This window comes from Brassica rapa, chromosome A05 (assembly GCF_000309985.2).
Source record: "Brassica rapa cultivar Chiifu-401-42 chromosome A05, CAAS_Brap_v3.01, whole genome shotgun sequence".
NCBI classification, from domain to species: Eukaryota; Viridiplantae; Streptophyta; class Magnoliopsida; order Brassicales; family Brassicaceae; genus Brassica; species Brassica rapa.
Window position 1 is genome coordinate 1,626,854 of NC_024799.2, and position 20,475 is coordinate 1,647,328.

General features: G+C 37.1%; 2 protein-coding genes across 6 annotated transcripts; one reads left to right on the forward strand and one right to left on the reverse strand.

Annotated features, from left to right (window-relative positions):
- The first annotated feature begins 5,560 nt into the window (after window positions 1-5,560).
- Window positions 5,561-13,762, forward strand: LOC103866649 (inactive TPR repeat-containing thioredoxin TTL3). 2 transcript variants are annotated; one of them, XM_018659143.2, is made up of 8 exons: window positions 5,561-6,909; window positions 6,982-7,177; window positions 7,259-7,405; window positions 12,066-12,103; window positions 12,188-12,521; window positions 12,926-13,127; window positions 13,209-13,315; window positions 13,394-13,762. In XM_018659143.2, the coding sequence occupies exons 1-8, from the start codon at window positions 6,068-6,070 to the stop codon at window positions 13,544-13,546; spliced, it is 2,019 nt and encodes a 672-aa protein (XP_018514659.1). In that variant the 5' UTR covers window positions 5,561-6,067; the 3' UTR covers window positions 13,547-13,762. The 2 variants fall into 2 exon arrangements, with proteins under 2 accessions (XP_018514659.1, XP_009142852.1); XM_009144604.3 differs by having other exon boundaries at window positions 5,576-6,909; window positions 7,259-7,411; window positions 12,072-12,103.
- On the reverse strand, window positions 8,119-19,518 carry LOC103866650 (phosphoenolpyruvate carboxylase 2). Of its 4 annotated transcripts, none has more exons than XM_033292515.1 (11): window positions 19,349-19,518; window positions 19,054-19,259; window positions 18,552-18,943; window positions 18,022-18,106; window positions 17,728-17,950; window positions 17,545-17,648; window positions 17,385-17,469; window positions 17,159-17,313; window positions 15,848-16,846; window positions 15,048-15,434; window positions 14,684-14,980 (listed from the first exon to the last, which is right to left on the reverse strand). In XM_033292515.1, exons 2-11 carry the CDS (start codon window positions 19,219-19,221, stop codon window positions 14,684-14,686), a joined length of 2,895 nt encoding a protein of 964 aa, XP_033148406.1. In that variant the 5' UTR covers window positions 19,222-19,259; window positions 19,349-19,518. The 4 variants fall into 4 exon arrangements, with proteins under 4 accessions (XP_033148407.1, XP_009142853.1, XP_033148406.1 ...); XM_009144606.3 differs by having other exon boundaries at window positions 19,359-19,485; XM_009144605.3 differs by having other exon boundaries at window positions 14,551-14,980; window positions 19,054-19,461.
- Between the last annotated feature and the right edge of the window lie 957 nt (window positions 19,519-20,475).

A 20,475-nucleotide genomic window follows, 5' to 3' on the forward strand; every position in this document is an offset into this window, starting at 1 on the left:
ACTATTTTATTATTTTTTGTATTTATAAAAACTATTTTGTATTTATAAAAAGATGATTTCATATTTATAAAAATATTTATATTTATTATAACTAATTTTGTATTTATAAAACATTTTTTTTATTTATAAACACTATTTTATTATTTTTTGTATTTATAAAAACTATTTTGTATTTATAAAAAGATGATTTCATATTTATAAAAATATTTATATTTATTATAACTAATTTTGTATTTATAAAACATTTTTTTGATTTATAAACACTATTTTTTTATTTTTGTTTATTTTTAAATATAAAAAACGTTTTTTGTATATAAATTCGATTTTTGGATTTATAAAACATGATTTCATATTTTGAAACTAATTTTGTATTTATAAAACATTTTTTTGATTTATAAACACTATTTTATTATTTTTTGTATTTATAAAAGCTATTTTGTATTTATAAAAAGATGATTTCATATCTATAAAAATATTTATATTTATTAAAACTAATTTTGTATTTATAAAACATTTTTTTTATTTATAAACACTATTTTATTATTTTTTGTATTTATAAAAAGATGATTTCATATTTATAAAAATATTTATATTTATTAAAACTAATTTTGTATTTATAAAACATTTTTTTGATTTATAAACACTATTTTATTATTTTTTGTATTTATAAAAACTATTTTGTATTTATAAAAAGATGATTTCATATTTATAAAAATATTTATATTTATTATAACTAATTTTGTATTTATAAAACATTTTTTTTATTTATAAAAGCTATTTTATTATTTTTTGTATTTTAAATATGTTTTCTATTTCAATTTTAATTTTATATTTTCGAATTTCAATTTAAAAAAATAAATTTATATTTTTTTTTTTAATTTTGGAAATATTCCGAGGAAGTGTATCCCTCGGGATATTCCGACGACATCTTCCTCGGAATATTTCGAGAACTTTCCGACAAACTTGTTGTCCTCGGAATTTCCTCGGAAATTCATTTCCTCGGAATTCCGTCGGAAATTTCCGAGGGATTTCCGAGGAAAAATGAATTTCCGAGGAGTTATTTCCGAGGACTTTTTTCGTCGGTATGTCGTCTGAATAGCGTTATTCCGACGACATACCGACGATTTTTTCCCTCAGTATGTCGCTGTTTTCTTGTAGTGTACAGACCAAAGTATATCCACCAATCTTGATATATATATATATATATAAGATGACTTCAACAACAATAAAAATTAGAATAATAAGCGAAGATGACTTTTAAAATTGTGGGTTAACGAAAACAATTGCGAGTTAGACAGTAATGCGATCTACATGTATTATTTGCTTGCACTGACATTATGATCTTAATTTTGAAAATAGTATATTGAAACATAGGATACCCTTAGTAGTTAAGCTTAGACAAGCGTGGATTATCTTTTAACAAAATTATTAATCGAATATTAGTTATGGAAACCAGATAATCCACGTACGTACGTAGTTTTGTATTGTATTATCAAATATCGTCGTGTAAGAGATACAAATAGATAACAAGAATATACCATGAAACATCAATGCATGTGTTAGGCAATAATCCCAACAAAAATGTACTCCAATAAAAAAGTAATGCATGTATTGTATAAATAATTGTCATTTATGTGTAAGTTACAAAAACTAAGGAATTGTCTTCATTATAATTCATGCAAAATATAAGCACTTGCAAGGTTGTATTTGCACAACGAAGTTTTTTTGGCGCATTATAAATCTATTTGCATTCAAACTTTGAGGATAGCGAATTTTTCTGTCTAGTTTATTTCGTGTAAAGAAATATCTTGTGGCTTGTGGTTCCTACTAAGCTTGGCACTTTCTATGTTATAGAATTCACTCTCAAATTATTCAAACATTGGATTCAAGATTATTTGGATATTAAGATAAGTGCATCTAAAAAGAATATTCCGCACTCCTTAATATATCTAGTATCTATACATTCCATGTTCTCCTGGCACAACCCAACAAACCATCAAAACTCAAATCCATGGCTTGAATAATCAAACGTCATTTTAATTAAATACTGTAACTAATTAAGAATTAAAGTATGTTTTCAGACTAGAAAACTGTAAAAGATTATGATCTTGGTAGTACACCTTCAGCTTTGGATCTTGGATAGCTGGTTTGGTCTACTTCTAAAGTCTTTTTTTTTTTGCGGAGAAAAGGATGTCTAAAATGATGTAACACATCATTAGCTGGTAATTTGTGCATATATTTCCAATCTCCACACATTTCCTCTTTTGTCTATTTTTAGTTGGGTCCATTCACAATCATAATCATACATTACATTCTGAGCATTGTATTATGTTATGTATGTCTCCAGTGGAACAAATAATGTGAAATGAGTTGAATAAACAGACTAATTGTGTTTGGTGTTGTCTTTGCTAATTAATGCAAATGTTTCTGTCAAAATCTTACATACTAAAATTAAAACTGTCGAAGAACTTATTGAATTTATTAATAAATTATTTGGATTGATCATAATATTATAGTTTTCCCACGTCAATGCCTCTAAAGAAAACAACTTAACGTTCAGATGACATTTTAAAAGCAACTAGTCCATGCTTTAAGAGAACTTAATACAAATGTATAATGTAACTACCCATGTCTATTCATATATATTAAGCATGTTTGTTTTTGTCAAGTGAAAAAAGATAGCCGGTTTTGTTGAACCGAGATTTAGTAATTTGGTCATTTGGTGAGTCCATCTCGTCGCCCATCCTCAATTTGGCGGGCTCGAGGACTGTTTTCGAATAGTCCGTCGGTGTTAACAGAATAATCCGTTACTGAAATCTAATGGCGTTAACATTGACTGTGTGCTTAGTTGGCAGACTAATCGGTGAGGGTAAGAACCAGCTGGCGTGATCGGCATTTGTATTTCATCTCCATTTTGCCCCTACATTCTTTTTTGGTTCTTAGAGCATCATTAATTAGCGGAATATAAGAACTCTATCCTAATAAATTCCATTAAACATGTTCTAATAACGTTTTGGTTGCCTTTATATTTTGGATAGATTTATGTGTAATAACAGTTTCCTATATATTTAAACCAATAGTTTTAATTAAAACATTTTGAATTTAACAATTTATTTTAACATACTAAATATGCATATAGAACTCAAAAATATATTTTTGTGAAATAATTTTTTTTCTCAAAACATCCATCTTTGTGAAGTAGAGGGAGTAATTTGTTAATGAATCGAAAAAAATACTAATCAAAAAGAAAAAAAGAGAATAACAAGCTGTACAATCGACACCCGTTAACCAAAATAAATAAATTACCAGCTCTGCATTATATAAAATTTTATTTTATCATTTTTGGTTGTTCTTTTTCCGATAACCATTTTTTTTTTGCTCTCTGCTCAACAGGCAATGAGAAAAGGCTTGAAATATTCATTACCTTCATTTAAATATGAACAGGATATCGTCACACAAGATTATTTACCAATGCTAATATAAAGTTAATTACAGTAAATATTGTGCATTGAGCAAAAGTTTTGCTGGCTTGATTAATACATCTACTTCTGAAGACAATTTTATCCTTAGTGTTGTTTTCTCATTTGAGCCTTTATAAATATTTTCTCATTTTAGTTGGTCAAACATTTTAATAATCAATAGTTATTGAATTATTTTGAAATATTCTTTTATTTGTCAAACTCTTTTATTTGTGAAACAATGGTGATTGCGGTTTAAGCGGTGCAGAACAAGCGGTATAACTGTGATTCTAACAGTTATAAAAAATGCATAAATATATAGTATATGTAGAGATTTTTGTTATTGTTAACTGCGGGGCGGGATGGAACGATGGTCACCAGTCGAAGCCTCAATTGCTATTACTTTGTAGAATGTAACTTGTTAGTCACTTGTAGGGACTTTTCTTCATAACTAATTAATTATACACTGGTTAATATTTGAATATCTAAGAAATAACCAATGCAAATTTGAATCTTAATCAGTTGAGCAGTAAATTTAATGCTAGAGTTCTGTACAACGCCCCTAGAAATGGATTTCCTAAATGAAAAAAAAAACAACCAAATTTTTATTAAAAATGATAGGTACATGTCTTGCATTGAATATCCTACCAAGGTTTAATTAGTGCTAAATTATACAAATAGCCTGCTTATGCTATTCTATAGTCTGTTGTAAGAAAATTAAATTTGATAGAGTAACATTTTAGGAACATGAGTGAACGTGCATGAATCTGCGTGCCTTGACACTTTAGGCAAAAAGAATTAAACATGTACAAATATCACGTCAGAGGCTATTTATAAATAAACTATGATTAAGAGTATTAGATATATTCAATGTAGTACACTTAACAAATGCAACGTATGATAGATACATTGATATTTCGTTTTCCTCAACACGAAGCAATGCATGATAAATAATAAATACTAGGTAATAACCCGCGCCTTGCGCAGAATGTGATTATTAGTTTCATTATTTTTTTAATAAGGAGACATTAATCTGTATAATCTGGATATCGGTTCGGTTTTAGGTTGTTTTTTGCTTTTTAATCTCTTAAAATATACCTACAATTTTAAATCAATATTTATTTGGTTTGTTCGGTTAAAATGTTTGATGTTTTTGTTTTTTTTTTCTGTGATAATCAAAAATTACTATTATTTGTTTGTTTTCATGTTATGAATCTTAGATAGTCGTGCTGTCGAACCAATGGTTTCATATTATAGTTTCTAAATGGATAATAGTTTAAAAAAAATAAAAAAAATTATTAAGACAAATCATTTTACTACAATTTCGTCGAGAGTGAAAGAAACAATAAGAAAAAGAATATTTTAACTTCCAAAAAAATAGATATTTCAGTTGTGGTAAATACTTAGCTATAAGGTGCTCACGTCAATGTGCACATATATGTGTATGTAAAAGTATATAAAGATGGTTGATAAATATATAAAGATAATGTTAATTAATATTAAATGATATTTTTTCAAAATAATACATGAAAAATAAAATTCTTAAAATGAAATTATTTTAAAAAATATTTTAAAATTTATATAAAATATAATATATAACTTATATATAATTTTTTAAATATATGTATATATATGCATATAACAGATCAAATTAGATATCGGTTCCTATAAATATTGATATTTGGGATTTGCTTTTTTTTTACGGATATTGTATTTTAGTATTTGATTTGCTTCGTAAAGTAACGAATATCCGGATTTTTCGGTTCGAATCAAAACGGATAACAAATTGAATTAAAATTTATGAATAATTTTTCCAGCTCTATTCGTAAACAGTAAAAATAACGTAAAGAAGAACTATGCATATGAGTTTTATATTAAAAAACCGTAAAATACATAGTGTGAACATATTTATGTAGAGTTTGGCTGAGAAGCTCTCTACATGTAACATGTGTCCATTTTAATGTGAACGTATTTATTACAATACTTCTACACGTGACATGTGTCCGGTTTAGTGTGAACGCATTTATTACAATGTTTCTCCTTTAATATATAAAGGATTCCAAATTGGTATCTAAAAATAAAGATAACGAATTCCATAATATACACGGAAAGTCTAATTAAGTTTGTTTTTTTCGAACAGTGTGTTCAAAAATCAAAGTCAACTATTTTAGTCTTTATGTGGTTTATAAATGTAACTAATAATAAATAAGAATTAAATGCAACAAATCACTGTATTTGTCTTTTTAACGACAAGCAGCCGTGAGGACACGAGAGTAACTAGAGAAAGAGACTCGTGATGAACATCAGAAGACGAAGATCAATGTCCTAATCTCAGATCAAGGTTAAATTACATTTATTAAAAAAAAAATCCATATTACTATTTATATTTTTCAACTTCATTCTTTGCTTCCTCCTTTTCTATTTATCACGAGATCTGTCTTTATATTTCTATTTTCTTTTCTCTCTCTCTCTCTGGACGACAGTACTTGTTTCCTTTTTAGCTTCGGTGTTGAGTTTTTCTGACTTTCTTCTGAGAAGAAGAAGAAGCTGAAGGAAGAAGCCATTAGATTTTGCTTTTTAGAAACCAGATAAAAAAAAAAAGTACGAGGATGTCTCATTCTAGAAGGCTTTCGTTAGAGCCTGCTATTACAGGAAGGTTCCGCGACTCATTGAGTTTACAGAGACACGACAACGATGACGTCATCAACAAACCAGACTTCCGAGAACTCGATCTCGGCTCTCCCGTTTCCACCTTAATGCCACGTGTCTCCACTTCCTCGGCGGCAGCGACTCCCACCAGCAGCTCCGGCTCCTCCGGCTCCGCTTCCGGAAAACCGTCGGTGGCGGGTAAAAGCCACTCCGGCGAGATTCCCGGTGGCCCCGGATCCGTAATGCCGGCGGTTAAGAATCTTAAACCGGATCATCGGAGATCCTCTTCGACGGGGAAGCCGCTGATCTTCTCCGGCTCTAGCTTCTCCCACTCGGCGACGAGCCACAGCTCCGCCACGTCAGCAGTGTCGCCGAGTCCCGCCGTTTTACCCGCCGGGAACATTTGCCCGTCGGGTCGGATCTTGAAAACCGGAATGGCGACTCGGAGCTCGACCAGGGCCGAGACTCTCTGCACGGGAACGGGAAACTACGGACACGGTAACGTCGTGCGAAGCGGCGGCGGAGGAAGCAACCACTCGGCGAGAGCAGACGGTGAAAGCCCCGAGGAGCTGAAGAGACTAGGGAACGATATGTACAGAAGAGGAAACTTCTCGGAAGCTCTGTCTTTATACGACAGAGCAATCTCGTTGTCGCCGGAAAACGCAGCGTTTAGAAGTAACCGCGCGGCTGCGTTAACGGCGTCAGGACGGTTAGGAGAAGCCGTTAAAGAATGTCTCGAAGCCGTTAGGCTTGATCCGTCTTACTCTAGAGCTCACCAAAGACTAGCTTCACTCTATCTCAGGTAAGTAAATTAAATCTTGTTGTGTGTGTCTTTAAGTTTAAAGATTGAGACTTCTTATCTTTGTCGGTGTAGATTGGGAGAAGCTGAGAATGCAAGACGTCATCTTTGTTTCTCCGGTCAATGTCCGGACCAAACCGATCTCCAACGGCTGCAGATGCTGGAGAAGCATCTCCGCCGTTGCTGGGAGGCTAGGAAGATCGGAGATTGGAGAACGGTGGTCAAAGAAACCGATTTAGCCATTGAGAACGGAGCTGATTCGTCTCCTCAGGTCAGAGATCACCGACAAAACATTAAACCAGCTTTGTAATGATTTTAAGTTTTTAACTAACAGTGAGTTTTTTTTTGACAGCTTGTAGCATGTAAAGCTGAAGCCTTGTTGCGTCTTAATCAAATAGAGGATTCAGATTTTTGTATATCTTCCATTCCAAGACATGATCATTATTACCACACTCAACCACAAGCTAAACTCTTTGGCATGGTGGCTGAAGCGTATGTCCTTTGTGTAGATATAGAAAGTAGATACTCAAAATATCTTAGCTCAAATGCCCTACGTCTATTGTAATATATATATGTTGTACATTCATTCTAATAGAATCATTCAGCCTATTACCTTATATGGTATCAGAGCTTAGGAAAACCTAATACACCTTCTAAAATTTTTTTTTTTTTTTTTTCTTTGGCCGCCATTATCATCTTCTTCATCTCTTCCGCTTCTTTATCTCTTCTTTCATCATCACCATGTCTGTATCTCCGGCCAATCAGAGTGAAACTATCAACGTTTCCGACTCACGAACCATCACTAATGTCAATATGACAAATGTGACTAAGCTGAACTCCACAAACTATATCATGTGGAGTCGCCAGGTTCATGCGTTGTTCGATGGTTATGATCTTGCGGGGCATCTCGATGGCTCTGTTGAGATCCCACCACCTACCATTGACAACGATGGCGTTACCGCCACGAACCCGCTGTTTCTCGTCTGGAAACGTCAAGATCGTCTGATCTACTCGGCTCTTCTTGGAGCGATCTCGACATCACTCCAGCCTCTCCTCTCTGTTGCACAAAATGCGAATGAGATCTGGACAACCCTGTCCTCGACGTACGCAAAGCCGAGCCGAGCTCACTTCAAACAGTTGCGACAGCAACTCAAACACTGGAAGAAAGAAGAGAAGTCCATTGATGACTACATGCTTGGACTGACGACTCGGTTTGATCAAATTGCTTTACTTGGTAAGCCTCTGGATCATGAAGACCAAATTGAGTATGTGGTTGAAGGTCTTCCAGAGGAGTACAAAGTGATCATTGATCAGATTGAAGGGCGCGATACACCACCATCTCTCACGGAGGTTCATGAGCGTCTTCTCAACCATGAGGTCAAGCTGAAGACGGCTGTGGTTGCTTCGCCGGTTCCTGTTTCAGCAAATGCCGTGACCTACAATGGCAACAAGCAGAGCAACCACAACAACAACAAGCCAAACAATCAGCAGCGCTATGGAGGCTCCAACAAGTACAACAACAATCGCAACACAACCTGGCCGCCTCAACAGAACTACTCTCCACGTCCTGACAACCGTCAATTACGTGGCTATCAAGGAAAGTGTCAACTGTGTGGCATTTTTGGACATAGTGCTCAGCGCTGCTCACAGCTACAGAACTTTGGATCTTCCTCTGGTCAGTTCAACAGCCCTGCTTCATGGAACCCACGTGCGAACCTTGCGACTTCATCTCAGTACAATCCAAACAATTGGATCTTGGACAGCGGCGCCACTCACCACCTGACGACTGATCTCAACAACCTTGCGCTTCATCAGCCTTACAATGGCGGTGAAGAAGTCACCATTGCCGATGGTACCGGTCTTTCGATCTCGCATATTGGTTCCGCTATACTTCCCACACCTTCTCATTCTTTTCCTTTACGTGATGTTTTATACGTACCTAATCTCCATAAAAACCTTGTCTCTGTTTACCGTTTATGCAATGCTAACCAAGTATCGGTTGAATTCTTTCCTGCCCATTTTCAGGTGAAGGATCTCAGCACGGGGGCGCGATTGCTCCAAGGCAAAACTAAGAACGAGCTCTACGAGTGGCCACTCCCACCCACCAAAATCACCACCTATCTCGCCTCACCATCACCCAAAACATCACTTGCTTTGTGGCACTCAAGACTTGGTCATCCTTCTTTACCTATTTTAAAAACCCTTGTGTCGCAATTTTCATTACCCATTTCTGATTCAATAAAACAGTTTTCTTGCGTTGATTGCCTTACCAACAAATCCCACAAACTTCCCTTTCACACAAATACCATAAAATCTGACAAACCACTCCAATATCTCTATAGTGATGTCTGGACATCTCCAATTGTGTCATCAGATCACTACAAATACTACATCATCTTTGTAGATCATTTTACCCGGTATACTTGGCTTTATCCTCTCAAACAAAAATCTCAGGTTCGAGAAACCTTCATTGCCTTCAAAGCCCTTGTAGAAAACCGATTCAAGACCCGCATTGTGACACTTTACTCAGATAATGGCGGCGAATATATAGGACTACGGTCCTTTCTTGCTACCCACGGCATCTCTCATCTTACCTCACCGCCTCACACACCCGAGCACAATGGTATTTCTGAACGGAAGCATCGTCATATTGTTGAAACTGGATTGACTCTACTTGGGAAATCGGCAGTCCCGAGATGCTACTGGCCATTTGCGTTTGCAGCCGCTGTGTACCTGATCAACCGTATGCCGTCTCCAGTCACGCAAAATGTGTCTCCTTATGCGAAGCTCTTTGGTCAACAACCAAACTATCAGAAACTTCGTGTCTTTGGGTCCCTTTGTTTCCCATGGTTGCGACCGTATGCGCAAAACAAGCTTGATGTGCGATCAATCCCATGTGTGTTCCTTGGTTACTCCTTGACGCAGAGCTCATATATTTGCTTGGATCCCAAGACACAACGACTCTACTCTTCCAGACATGTTCAGTTCCTTGAAGATACATTCCCTTTCCGTACACAAACATCTCCTTCAGCCCCATCTCACCCGTGCCCTGAACCTGACCATCCAGCTAGCTCCAATCCTGAACTCATAGTGGTACCACTCGGCCAGACTCGTTCCACCGTGCCAACGTGCTCTGTCCAACACCAGAATCTGCAGCAGTCATTGTCTCCGACGAACTCTCTGGTTTCGCCAGACAATGCGAGTCCGTCTATCCCGAGCTCTGATTCAACTCGTGGAGACCAGATGGGCTCGGAAAGATCAACAGGTATGTTTCCTCACCCTTTGTCTACAAATACTGAACCCACAAATGTAAACCTTCCCAGTGAACCAGTTCCCACAAATGTACCTCAACCACCAAACTCACCTTCACAGTCCGGAACCCAAAGCCAAAATCCTGCTCCGCCAGCACCCCCTAACCAACACTCCATGAAAACCCGTTCCAAAAACAATATCATCAAACCCAAATCCAAATTTTCCCTCAATATCCAAACCCGTCCCATTATCCCAACTACCGTGAATCAAGCTTTGCGAGATCGAAAATGGCGCAACTCAATGTCTCTTGAGTTTGATGCTATTACCCGGAATCACACTTATGATTTGGTTCCACCGGCTCCAAATCAGAATGTGATTGATACTAAATGGATTTTTACTCTAAAGTATCTTCCTAATGGTGAAATTGACAGGCATAAATCGAGGATTGTTGCTCGTGGTTTTAATCAGAGATATGGCATTGACTATGCAGAGACTTTTAGTCCCGTCATCAAGTCAACTACGGTCCGCTTGGTTCTGGAACATGCAGTTCGTAATGATTGGACGATCAGACAACTCGACGTCAATAATGCGTTTCTACAGGGAACTCTTCAGGATGAGGTATATGTATCTCAACCTCCTGGTTTTGTTGATAAGGACCGACCTCATCATGTCTGCCGTCTGCGAAAAGCTCTCTATGGGCTTAAACAGGCCCCACGAGCTTGGTATGAGGAACTTAAACGTACTCTATTGGCAGCTGGTTTTCGCAATTCGGTTGCTGATACTTCCCTCTTTACTTATTGTCATGGGCCACATCTGGTTTATATTCTTGTCTATGTCGATGATATTGTCGTCACAGGAAGCAGTATTCCCTTGGTTAATCAGTTCATAGCAATGTTGGCTCAGCGGTTTTCGATCAAAGATCTTGGGCACATCTCCTATTTCTTGGGTATTGAGGCAACACGGACATCAAAAGGTCTTCATCTCATGCAAAACAAATATATTCAAGACTTGCTGGCCAAGACAAATATGTTGAATGCAAAGACAGTCTCTACGCCTCTAGCCACACATCCGAAGTTAACTCTCAGGTCAGGCACACCTCTACTCAATCCCACGGATTATAGACAGGTTGTGGGAAGCTTGCAGTACTTAGCATTCACGAGGCCGGACATCGCTTATGCTGTTAATAAGCTCTCGCAGTTTATGCATCAACCAACCGAAGATCATTGGCAAGCAGCCAAACGGGTTCTCCGTTATCTTGCAGGTACATCAAAGCAAGGCATCTGGATACGCCGAGACTCACCTCCGACTCTCCATGCTTACTCTGATGCGGACTGGGCTGGTGATCCCGATGATTACATCTCCACCAACGCCTACATCATATATATTGGTACTACACCGATATCTTGGTCTGCGAAGAAGCAATCAGGTGTGGCCAGATCATCCACAGAGGCCGAGTACCGCTCCGTTGCCAACACTGCCGCCGAACTCATGTGGGTCTGCTCTCTCATGAAAGAACTTCACATCCCAGTCACCTCTTCACCGGTTATATATTGTGATAACATTGGAGCTACGTATCTTTGCGCTAATCCGGTGTTCCACACCAGAATGAAACATGTTGCCTTAGATTATCACTTCATACGAGCTCATGTTCAATCTGGTGCACTGCGTGTCTCTCATGTCTCGACGAAGGATCAGTTGGCGGATGCGCTAACAAAACCACTATCTCGTTTGCGGTTCCAAGAGCTCTGTTCCAAGATTGGCGTCAGAAACCTGCCTTGATCTTGCGGGGGCGTGTAGATATAGAAAGTAGATACTCAAAATATCTTAGCTCAAATGCCCTACGTCTATTGTAATATATATATGTTGTACATTCATTCTAATAGAATCATTCAGCCTATTACCTTATACTTTGCATCCAATCTCAAGTTGATATGGCATTAGGAAGGTAAAGAGCTTTGCCAACACACAAGAAAATGTTATGATGGTTGTTTGATTTTATTTAAAGATGATAGGGTTTTTTTTGTTGCAGATTTGAGAGCGGTGTTGTAAAGGCAGAGAGAGCTGCGATGCTAGACCAGACCAATCCTGAGCTTGTGTCGGTTTTAAACAACGTGAAGATGGTTGTGAAGGCACGTACTCGTGGTAACGAGCTGTTTAGTTCAGGGAGATACTCTGACGCGAGTGTAGCTTATGGAGACGGTCTCAAACAAGATGGTTCCAACTCGGTATTGTATTGTAATAGAGCAGCGTGTTGGTATAAGCTCGGTTTGTGGGAGAAATCAGTTGAAGACTGTAATCAAGCACTTAAGATTCACCCTAGTTACATCAAGGCACTTCTAAGAAGGGCTGCTTCATATGGAAAGGTGAGATTATAACTCAATTTAGTTAGTTATGAACCGATTTTTGTATTGTCATGAGGCCGCAAATCGGTTATATCTGAAACAATCTTCTTAAAATTCGGTTTAAATCGATTTAAATAGTTTTAAACTACTTAAAACTGGTTTGAATTGATTTAAATGGATCTAAATTAATTAATAATGTTAGTGCAAAAGCCACATTTTTTTGTATATCTAATTTTTTATAGTTCATCAAAATGTTTTTATAATTAAATCCGAAAATTGAAATATTTGATATGAATGTAAAATATAAGAAAAAATAATAATTTGTTAATGCTTAGACTTCACCTAAATCCCGAATAATCTGCTTAACAATTTCTTGAACATTTATTAACCGAGTATGAATGACAATGTTTGTTTGATATATATAGCTTGGTCGATGGGAAGATGCTGTCAGAGATTATGAGTTTGTGAGAAGGGAACTTCCGGGAGACAGTGAAGTTACAGAGTCTCTAGAGAGTGCCAAAATCGCGGTGATGAACAGAAGTCAAGTATCTAAAAGCTTTGGATACAATAACCAAGTTGAAGCGGTTTCAACTTTGGATAAGTTCAAGAACGTTGTTTCACTTCCCGGTAAGTTTTTAAACATAAGACTATAATTTGTATCTGAAAGGTTGAGATTTTGCTTAAAAGTGGAAACATGTTTTCTTTCAGGTGTCTCTGTGTTTCATTTCAAATCATCATCAAACCGACAATGCGAAGAGATATCTCCCTTCATCAACACTTTATGCCTTCGGTATCCATTAGTACATTTCTTCATGGTAACACCACTCTCCAACAATGCCTTTTTATAACACAGTCTCGCAGTGTTTTAACTGAGGAAATAAAATGTTATTTAGGTGGATGTGGAGGAAAGCGTGGCGTTGGCGAAGGCAGAGAGTATCAGGAAAGTTCCAACGTTTAAGATGTACAAAAATGGAGATAAGGTGAAGGAGATGATATGTCCGAGCCACCAGTTTCTTGAGGACTCTATAAAGCACTTCCTCTTATAATACGAAAGCCTATGATCAATCATATTATTATCTGCTTCCCATAATCTTATCCCAAAAGCCTATTTTTAAGAATTAAGAGAAGAGCTATTATTCTATCATTCAACAAATTGTTCATTCTTTTTTTTCTATATAAATTTATGTGGTTTGACTCTGCTTGCTTTGAACGAGTAAAGTGTTCAGAAGTATTCTAGATATGCAAGCTTCATTATCAATTCACGTGTCTTGTGTTATATATAATGTGCTACATTCTATATTAACCATATGAAAGAAACTGAACAGAGTTATTCTGGTGTGGTTGATGCGCATGAACCAATGAAACAATGAGTCATTTATATTATTAGTAGTTAACAATCTCTAAAACCATTCAGGTGAGTTCATGATCTACTAGTAGAAGACAGAAAAATTCAAGGAAAAACTGACAAGTATAAATCATTCACACTAGTAGAACACCTCACAGGCTTTCAAAGACTGATCAGCAGCCTCTATCCTCTCTCATTTCCTGATTTGAATTCAGCAAGGTAGCGGTAATAGTCACCTATCCTGCCAAAAAAAAAACCAAACAAATCTTCATATACAGATAACTTTAACGATTTAAGTTTAAAAATATCAATTGAAGAGAAGTAATTAGCTTACATCTTATTGAAGAAGACGGTTGAATCACACTCGGAAGCAGATGGAGTCAGATGCTCATTTTAAACACAGACATTATATCAACACATATGTTAGGAAGCTCTAGCGCAATGTTTGTGTTACAATACTATTTCTTTGTTTGTTTGTGACAAGTTTATTGTTGAGTTATGAAGTTATTGACGCCATGGACAACAGCATCTTCTTGCGAGCTAATTTGTTAACTCTCCCCATAGTTTCATCAAATTGCAACAACATCCAGTTCATCTGATTCTTTTCTTTCTTTCTTGGTTTCTCAATATCTACTGCCTTGTTGTTTCCTTTATTGGTTTAGAATATGTATATGTTTCATTTTAAGACAATTTGTTGTATCAAAATAGCAATGCTTAACAAGAAATTATCATATCATGCTCATAAGAAAAGCGTACGTAGGATTCAGAGAGATTTATCACATCGTAGAATAATAATACATAGCGAAGATAGTACAAATGGATGATAAATTAAAATGCCTTAACCGGTATTCTGCATACCGGCGGCTATACCCTTCATGGTGAGGATAACAGTGTCTTCAAGTCCAGGTGCATACTCGCTCTTTGGATTCAGCTTAACGAGCTCAGCCGCTGGTTTACTAGACTCCATGTAGTCTTTAGACAAGTGTGGCCTAACTTTAACGTGGAAGCTCGGGTCACGTATCTGCTTCAACGTATAGGCTTGGCACACGTTCAACGTCGTGATGTATGGGTCACGTAGCTGCAGCCTTTGCCTCAAGTATGGATCACCTTCAAGAATATCCTTGTGACCCGCCACCTAGTCAAGGAAAGAACCAAACTCATAAAACCGAACCAAGAACCTGTCTGAACATCTAAGTTAATACCTGGAGGAGGAGGCGTCTGGTCTCTTGGTAGTTAACTCGAAGCTGTTCACCAAAGGGTTGAAGCTCTTCAGAGACGAGGAGACGGTCGTAGAGAGCAGCGATTCCAGGGTCTCCTTTGGCGAAAACCATTTCGACTAGATCGATTGTGACGCGGAAGAAAGGCCACTGGTTGTACATCTCTTTGAGCATGTTGAGATTCTTTGCGTCTTTCTGGATCACACGTTTGAATGCAGATCCAAAGCCTAGCCACACTGGCAAGTGAAACCTCGTCTGAGTCCAGGCAAAGATCCATGGGATTGCACGTAGAGATTCAATTCCTCCACTCGGTTTCCGCTTTGATGGTCTGCTTCCTATGTTCATCCTTCCATACTCAAGCTCAGGTGTTGCCTATAAGACAAGAGAGTTGGTTAAACAACTTAACAGAGAGAAATTAGAGCAAATGTAGGTGTGCAGGTTCGAGTAATTCAGGTTATTGGGTTCTTTCGGTTTTCGGTTAGTTCGGTTCAACACAAATCTTACCTAATTAATCCGAAATAAAGTTTGGTTCGGTTTTTGAAAATCCTACCAAAGATTTTAATTTCTGTTATATTTTGGTTTAATTTTGTTAAATTTTTTGGTTTGGGTTTATGGTATGATGTGGTTATAATTTTTTAAAAAAGAAAAAAAGTAACCGATTACCGAACTGAACCGAAAACCAAATTTTTTAAACCTACCGAATCGAACCGAACTCCTAACCGAAGTTTAGTTCGGTTCGGACAAAAATCCTAGGCCTAGGCAAGTGTGTTGGTTAAAGAACTTACCAGACGGAAGTACTCCACAAAACGTGGCTCCTTGAAGACAACAGAGCGGTACTCTTCAGTGGCAATTACAGCCATCTCATCCATGAGCACACGCCACTCAGGTTTAGGAGAAACAGGCGGATGCATTCCATGCTCGAGCGTAGCAGCCGTGAAACGCTGAAGAGTCCTAAAACACAAGTGCTCTTCTCCAAAAGACTGTTCTATAACTTCTCCTTGAACGGTTACCCTCAGCTGCCCGTGAATGGTATCCGGAGGCTGAGACAAGATAGCAAGATGCGTCGGTCCACCTCCTCTCCCAACAGTCCCACCTCTCCCGTGAAACATTGTCAGCTTCACTCCAAACTCCTTCGCAACCTTCACAAGCTCCTCTTGCGTCTTGTACAACTGCCACGCGGCGGATAAACGCCCAGCGTCTTTGCCTGAGTCAGAGTACCCTATCATGACTTCTTGCTTACCGTTGATCCTGTTTCTGTACCACTCTATCGAGAAGAGACGTGCAACCGAAGCAGGAGCGTTTTCTAAATCCGCTAGCTTCTCAAACAAAGGGACGACTCTCAGAGGATGAGTGATCCCGCATTCGCGTTGTAAGAGCTCAACAGCGAGGACGTCTGATGGAGCAGTGGCCATTGAGATGATGTAAGCGCCGAAACTATCGTAAGGAAGCTCTGAGATGACTTTGAACGTGTCCAACACGTCAGCTATCTCTTCGGTTTTGGGAAGATCAGGTCCGAAGAGAGGGCGTTTCCCGCTTAGCTCGGATAAGAGCCAGTCCTGTCTTTTGTCCTCTGACCATTCTTTGTAAGATCCAATGCCTAAGTGCTGTGTGATAGCGTCTAAAACATCGGTGTGTCTGTCGGATTCTTGACGGATGTCAAGCTTCACGAGTGCGAGTCCAAATGTAGATACTTGGCGCAAGAAATCGAGAAGGCTTCCATCAGCGATAGGTCTGTCACCGCAGTCACAGAGAGACCTGTAACAAAGCTCAAGCGGCTCCAAAAACTTTGGAACGAAACAGAAAGTTAGTTAGCTAAAGAAGCAAATCAAACAACAAACAATGTTTCAGTTTGGATTATTTTGATAAATTATAAGAATTTAAAATATGAAAAAAAGAAATTAAACAAATTTGTGGGTTTAAGCTAACATTTGATTTAATAAATTTAGACCAATTTAGATCTATTTTAAACTTAATTAGACCGATTTTAACCAATTTAAAACGATTTAAACTGATTTGAGTAACATAAATCAAATTTTCAGAAAATCGTTTTAGGTATGACCGATTTTTTGAACATTGGAAGGAACTAGAGAACACACCTGGTCCACACTTGTGAAAACAGCGTCTTCAGGAACGTCTGAAACGCCGCTAGACAGTAACTGACGCGCATGCTCACGTGTGTTGTACAGCTTGTCCCTCACGTCTCCAAGAATGGCTCGATATGGCTCACTTGAAGGGATTTGCTTCCAAAATTCTAAAAAAATCGAACGCACATCAAAACATACTATAATAATATCTTAAACTAGCTAGATGGTAAACACACACCTATGTAGTGTTTGGCATCCCTTTTGGCACATCTTTGAGCTTCTGCGCGAACACGAAGTTCCTCATTGCAACGCCACATGGACATCTACAAATAAACCAAACATTAACAACCAAAGAAAGAAACTAAGGACGCTGTGGTGAGCTTTGGACGTTTCTTTACCTCGAACATAAGATCTTCAATCTGGGAGAAGTAGAGATTAGCAGCCATCATTCTTGCTAGTAAGCATACATCTCTTGTAACTTCAGGAGTGACTCGAGGGTTTCCTGGATTAAGACATGTTTGATAGTTAAAATCATGTTTTCAAGAGGATACAGAAGTAATAATAATAAGAGTGTAGGGTACCATCACGGTCTCCACCCATCCAAGAAGAGAACTGAATGAGAGGAGCATTGTAAGGAACACGCTCGTTGATACCAATGTTCTTCAAAGCAGTGTCAACACGTCTCAAGAATTTAGGAACTCCTTTCCAGATTGTCTCATGGAAGTAGCTCATCCCTGCTCTCATCTCATCTTGTGGTGTAGGAGGAGTTCTTCTGATCTCATCAGTGCGAAAAGCAGCTTGAATCTGGTGCCAACAAAACACAAGAGTTTTAAGTATATTGCAAAGCAATAATAAAAGATTCACTTTGTGTATACCTCTCGTTGCAGAGCTTCATCGAGTTCTTGTTTATCATCAGGAGTGATGTCCTTTGCATATAACTGTGTCAAACAATCACGAATCCTGGAAACATTCAAAAACACAATACATCAGTAAAACTAGGCCTGGAATATTGAAACCGAACCAAATTCGCCAAACCGAAAGAAACTTCAGTTAGCTTGGTTTGACTCGGTAGGTTTTCGGTTAGGCAATCAGTTACTTCAATTTTTTTTTCTTTTTAAATATTATGCCCAAACCATACCAGAAACTGGGGCCGAGCTAACCAAATTTCGAACCAAACTAACGGAAAAACCGAACTAACCAAATTTATCAAATTTTTAACAAAACTAAACCGAAATTAAAAACTCCGGTAAGATTTTCAATTGAAAAACCGAAATAACTGAATACCTAACCAAAATTTATTTCGGGTTAATTCGGTAAGATTTATGTTGAACAGAACTAACCGAACCCACATGCCTAAGTAACACAAAGTCACAAGCTATCAAAATGTCTGGGACTCAGAACAAACCTTCCAAACTTTTGAAGCAAAGACCGGCGAACAGATTGAGTAGGGTGAGCAGTTAAGACCAAGTCAACAGTCTGGTTCTTGAGAGCATCAAAGACCTCTTCAGGGGTCTTGTTAAGCTGCAAGAGCCTCTTGAGAGTCTCTTCAATATCGGATTCCGTTGTCGCAGAGGCCTCATCAGCGAAATCTCCTTTCTTAAGCTTCTTGATCCTGCGCCTGTAGGCAATCTGGACTTCCTCAGCAAGATTAGCCAAGCTAAGCATGTTGGAGAATGACTTTGTGACCACGATTGAGTCTCCTGGATCCAAACTAGTAAGCATGTTTCCAAGCTCCTCTAGCTTCTCAGTGTTGCGGTTCCCATCGTAATCGGCAGCAACCTCATAGCATTCTTGAACCTTTCAGACAAAAACAAAACAAAACATTGTCTGTTTCAGAACAAAAGGAGAAACAACAAACACAAACACAAACACAGTTCAAATAACAAAGTTAAAGAAGAGAAACATACAAACTCTCTGACTTCTTCGCCATGCAGATCCTGAAGAATGTCGAGAAACCGATCCAGCAACAGAGCATCGTACTCAACAAGCTTGTCGTCTTCAGAGACTTTAGCTGGAGCAATAAGCCTCAGCTGAGCATCAATGGAAGCCATCTTCTTCAAACTTCCAGTAGCCATGGCTGATGCTTCCTAGTTTTAAACCTTAGTCCTCAAATCTAATCAAAAATCCCCCAGAAATTTTCAGATTGACACGCGTAAATAAAGGAGATATAATTTGGTGAAAGTAAAGTAAAGAGGGCCGAGCAGTTTCGTACACGAGGAAGATGATGGAAGGAGAAGAAACAGTTGATAAAGTTTATTTTAGTTTTTCTGAAAGTGTTTAGAAAAAAAATCTCAGTAGCCAAATCTAGTCCATTCGATGTGTAGTTGTACCTTATTTATAGCTGAAACTCTCTTTATCTATTTTATTTAATTTATTGAAATTTTTTTTTGTAACCTTTTTTCTTGTTTAATTTATGGAAATCTTTTTGTTATTTTTTCAAAAGAAATCGTTTTGTAAATTTACAAAACAAATCTTTTTGTAGTTTTACTCTTTAGCAACTATATTTTCTTTTATGATAAGCATAACATAGATTTTTTTTGAACTTATCAAACATAAATTTATGGGATAGTGTTAACACATCTGACCAATAATTAACTTTTTACTGAATAACATATGGTTAATTCTCTCTTGTGCTTACACTTTTCTTGCGAAAGTTGTTTTCAAATTAAATGACAAATGATTACTTTAAAATTTAACTATTTGAGTTGACAAAAATCAATAAAAGTAGAAGTATGTAAACCTATTATCCACATAATCAAGGGAAATTGTCACAAATACCACATTCATAGTATTACTTTTCATGTTTACACTAACCACTTTTACCCTCACTTTTAACGAATGGTGTAATACAATTATACCCTTAGGGCAGTGGCGGACCCAAGATTAAATTTAACCTGGATCAAACTATGTACATAAAAAGGAAAAACAACTAAAATGTGTCATCAAGGGGATTTGAACAATGGTTTAGAAGGTCAGATGCTGAACTTAACCAGGAGAGCTAATAATTTTTCATTGTTTTTATGGACAAAATAATATTTATACAGATTTAAGGGGTTGCAGGTGGCACTCCATTGATGTACATAGGTCCGCCACTGCCTTAGGGTTAACTAATCTAGACTTAGAGTTTAGAGTTGAGGAGTGGAGTGGGGTTTTTGGAATGTGAAATTTATTATTCTAATAAATATATAAATACTTAAAAAATATATAAATTTTTTTTAAAAAAATAGTTTCAAACATAATTTTCGTTTTTCAAAAAGAAATTTGAAAAAAAAAAATAAAAAAAAATCAATAAAAAAATTCAAAAAAAGTTTACATTTTTTTTTTTTACT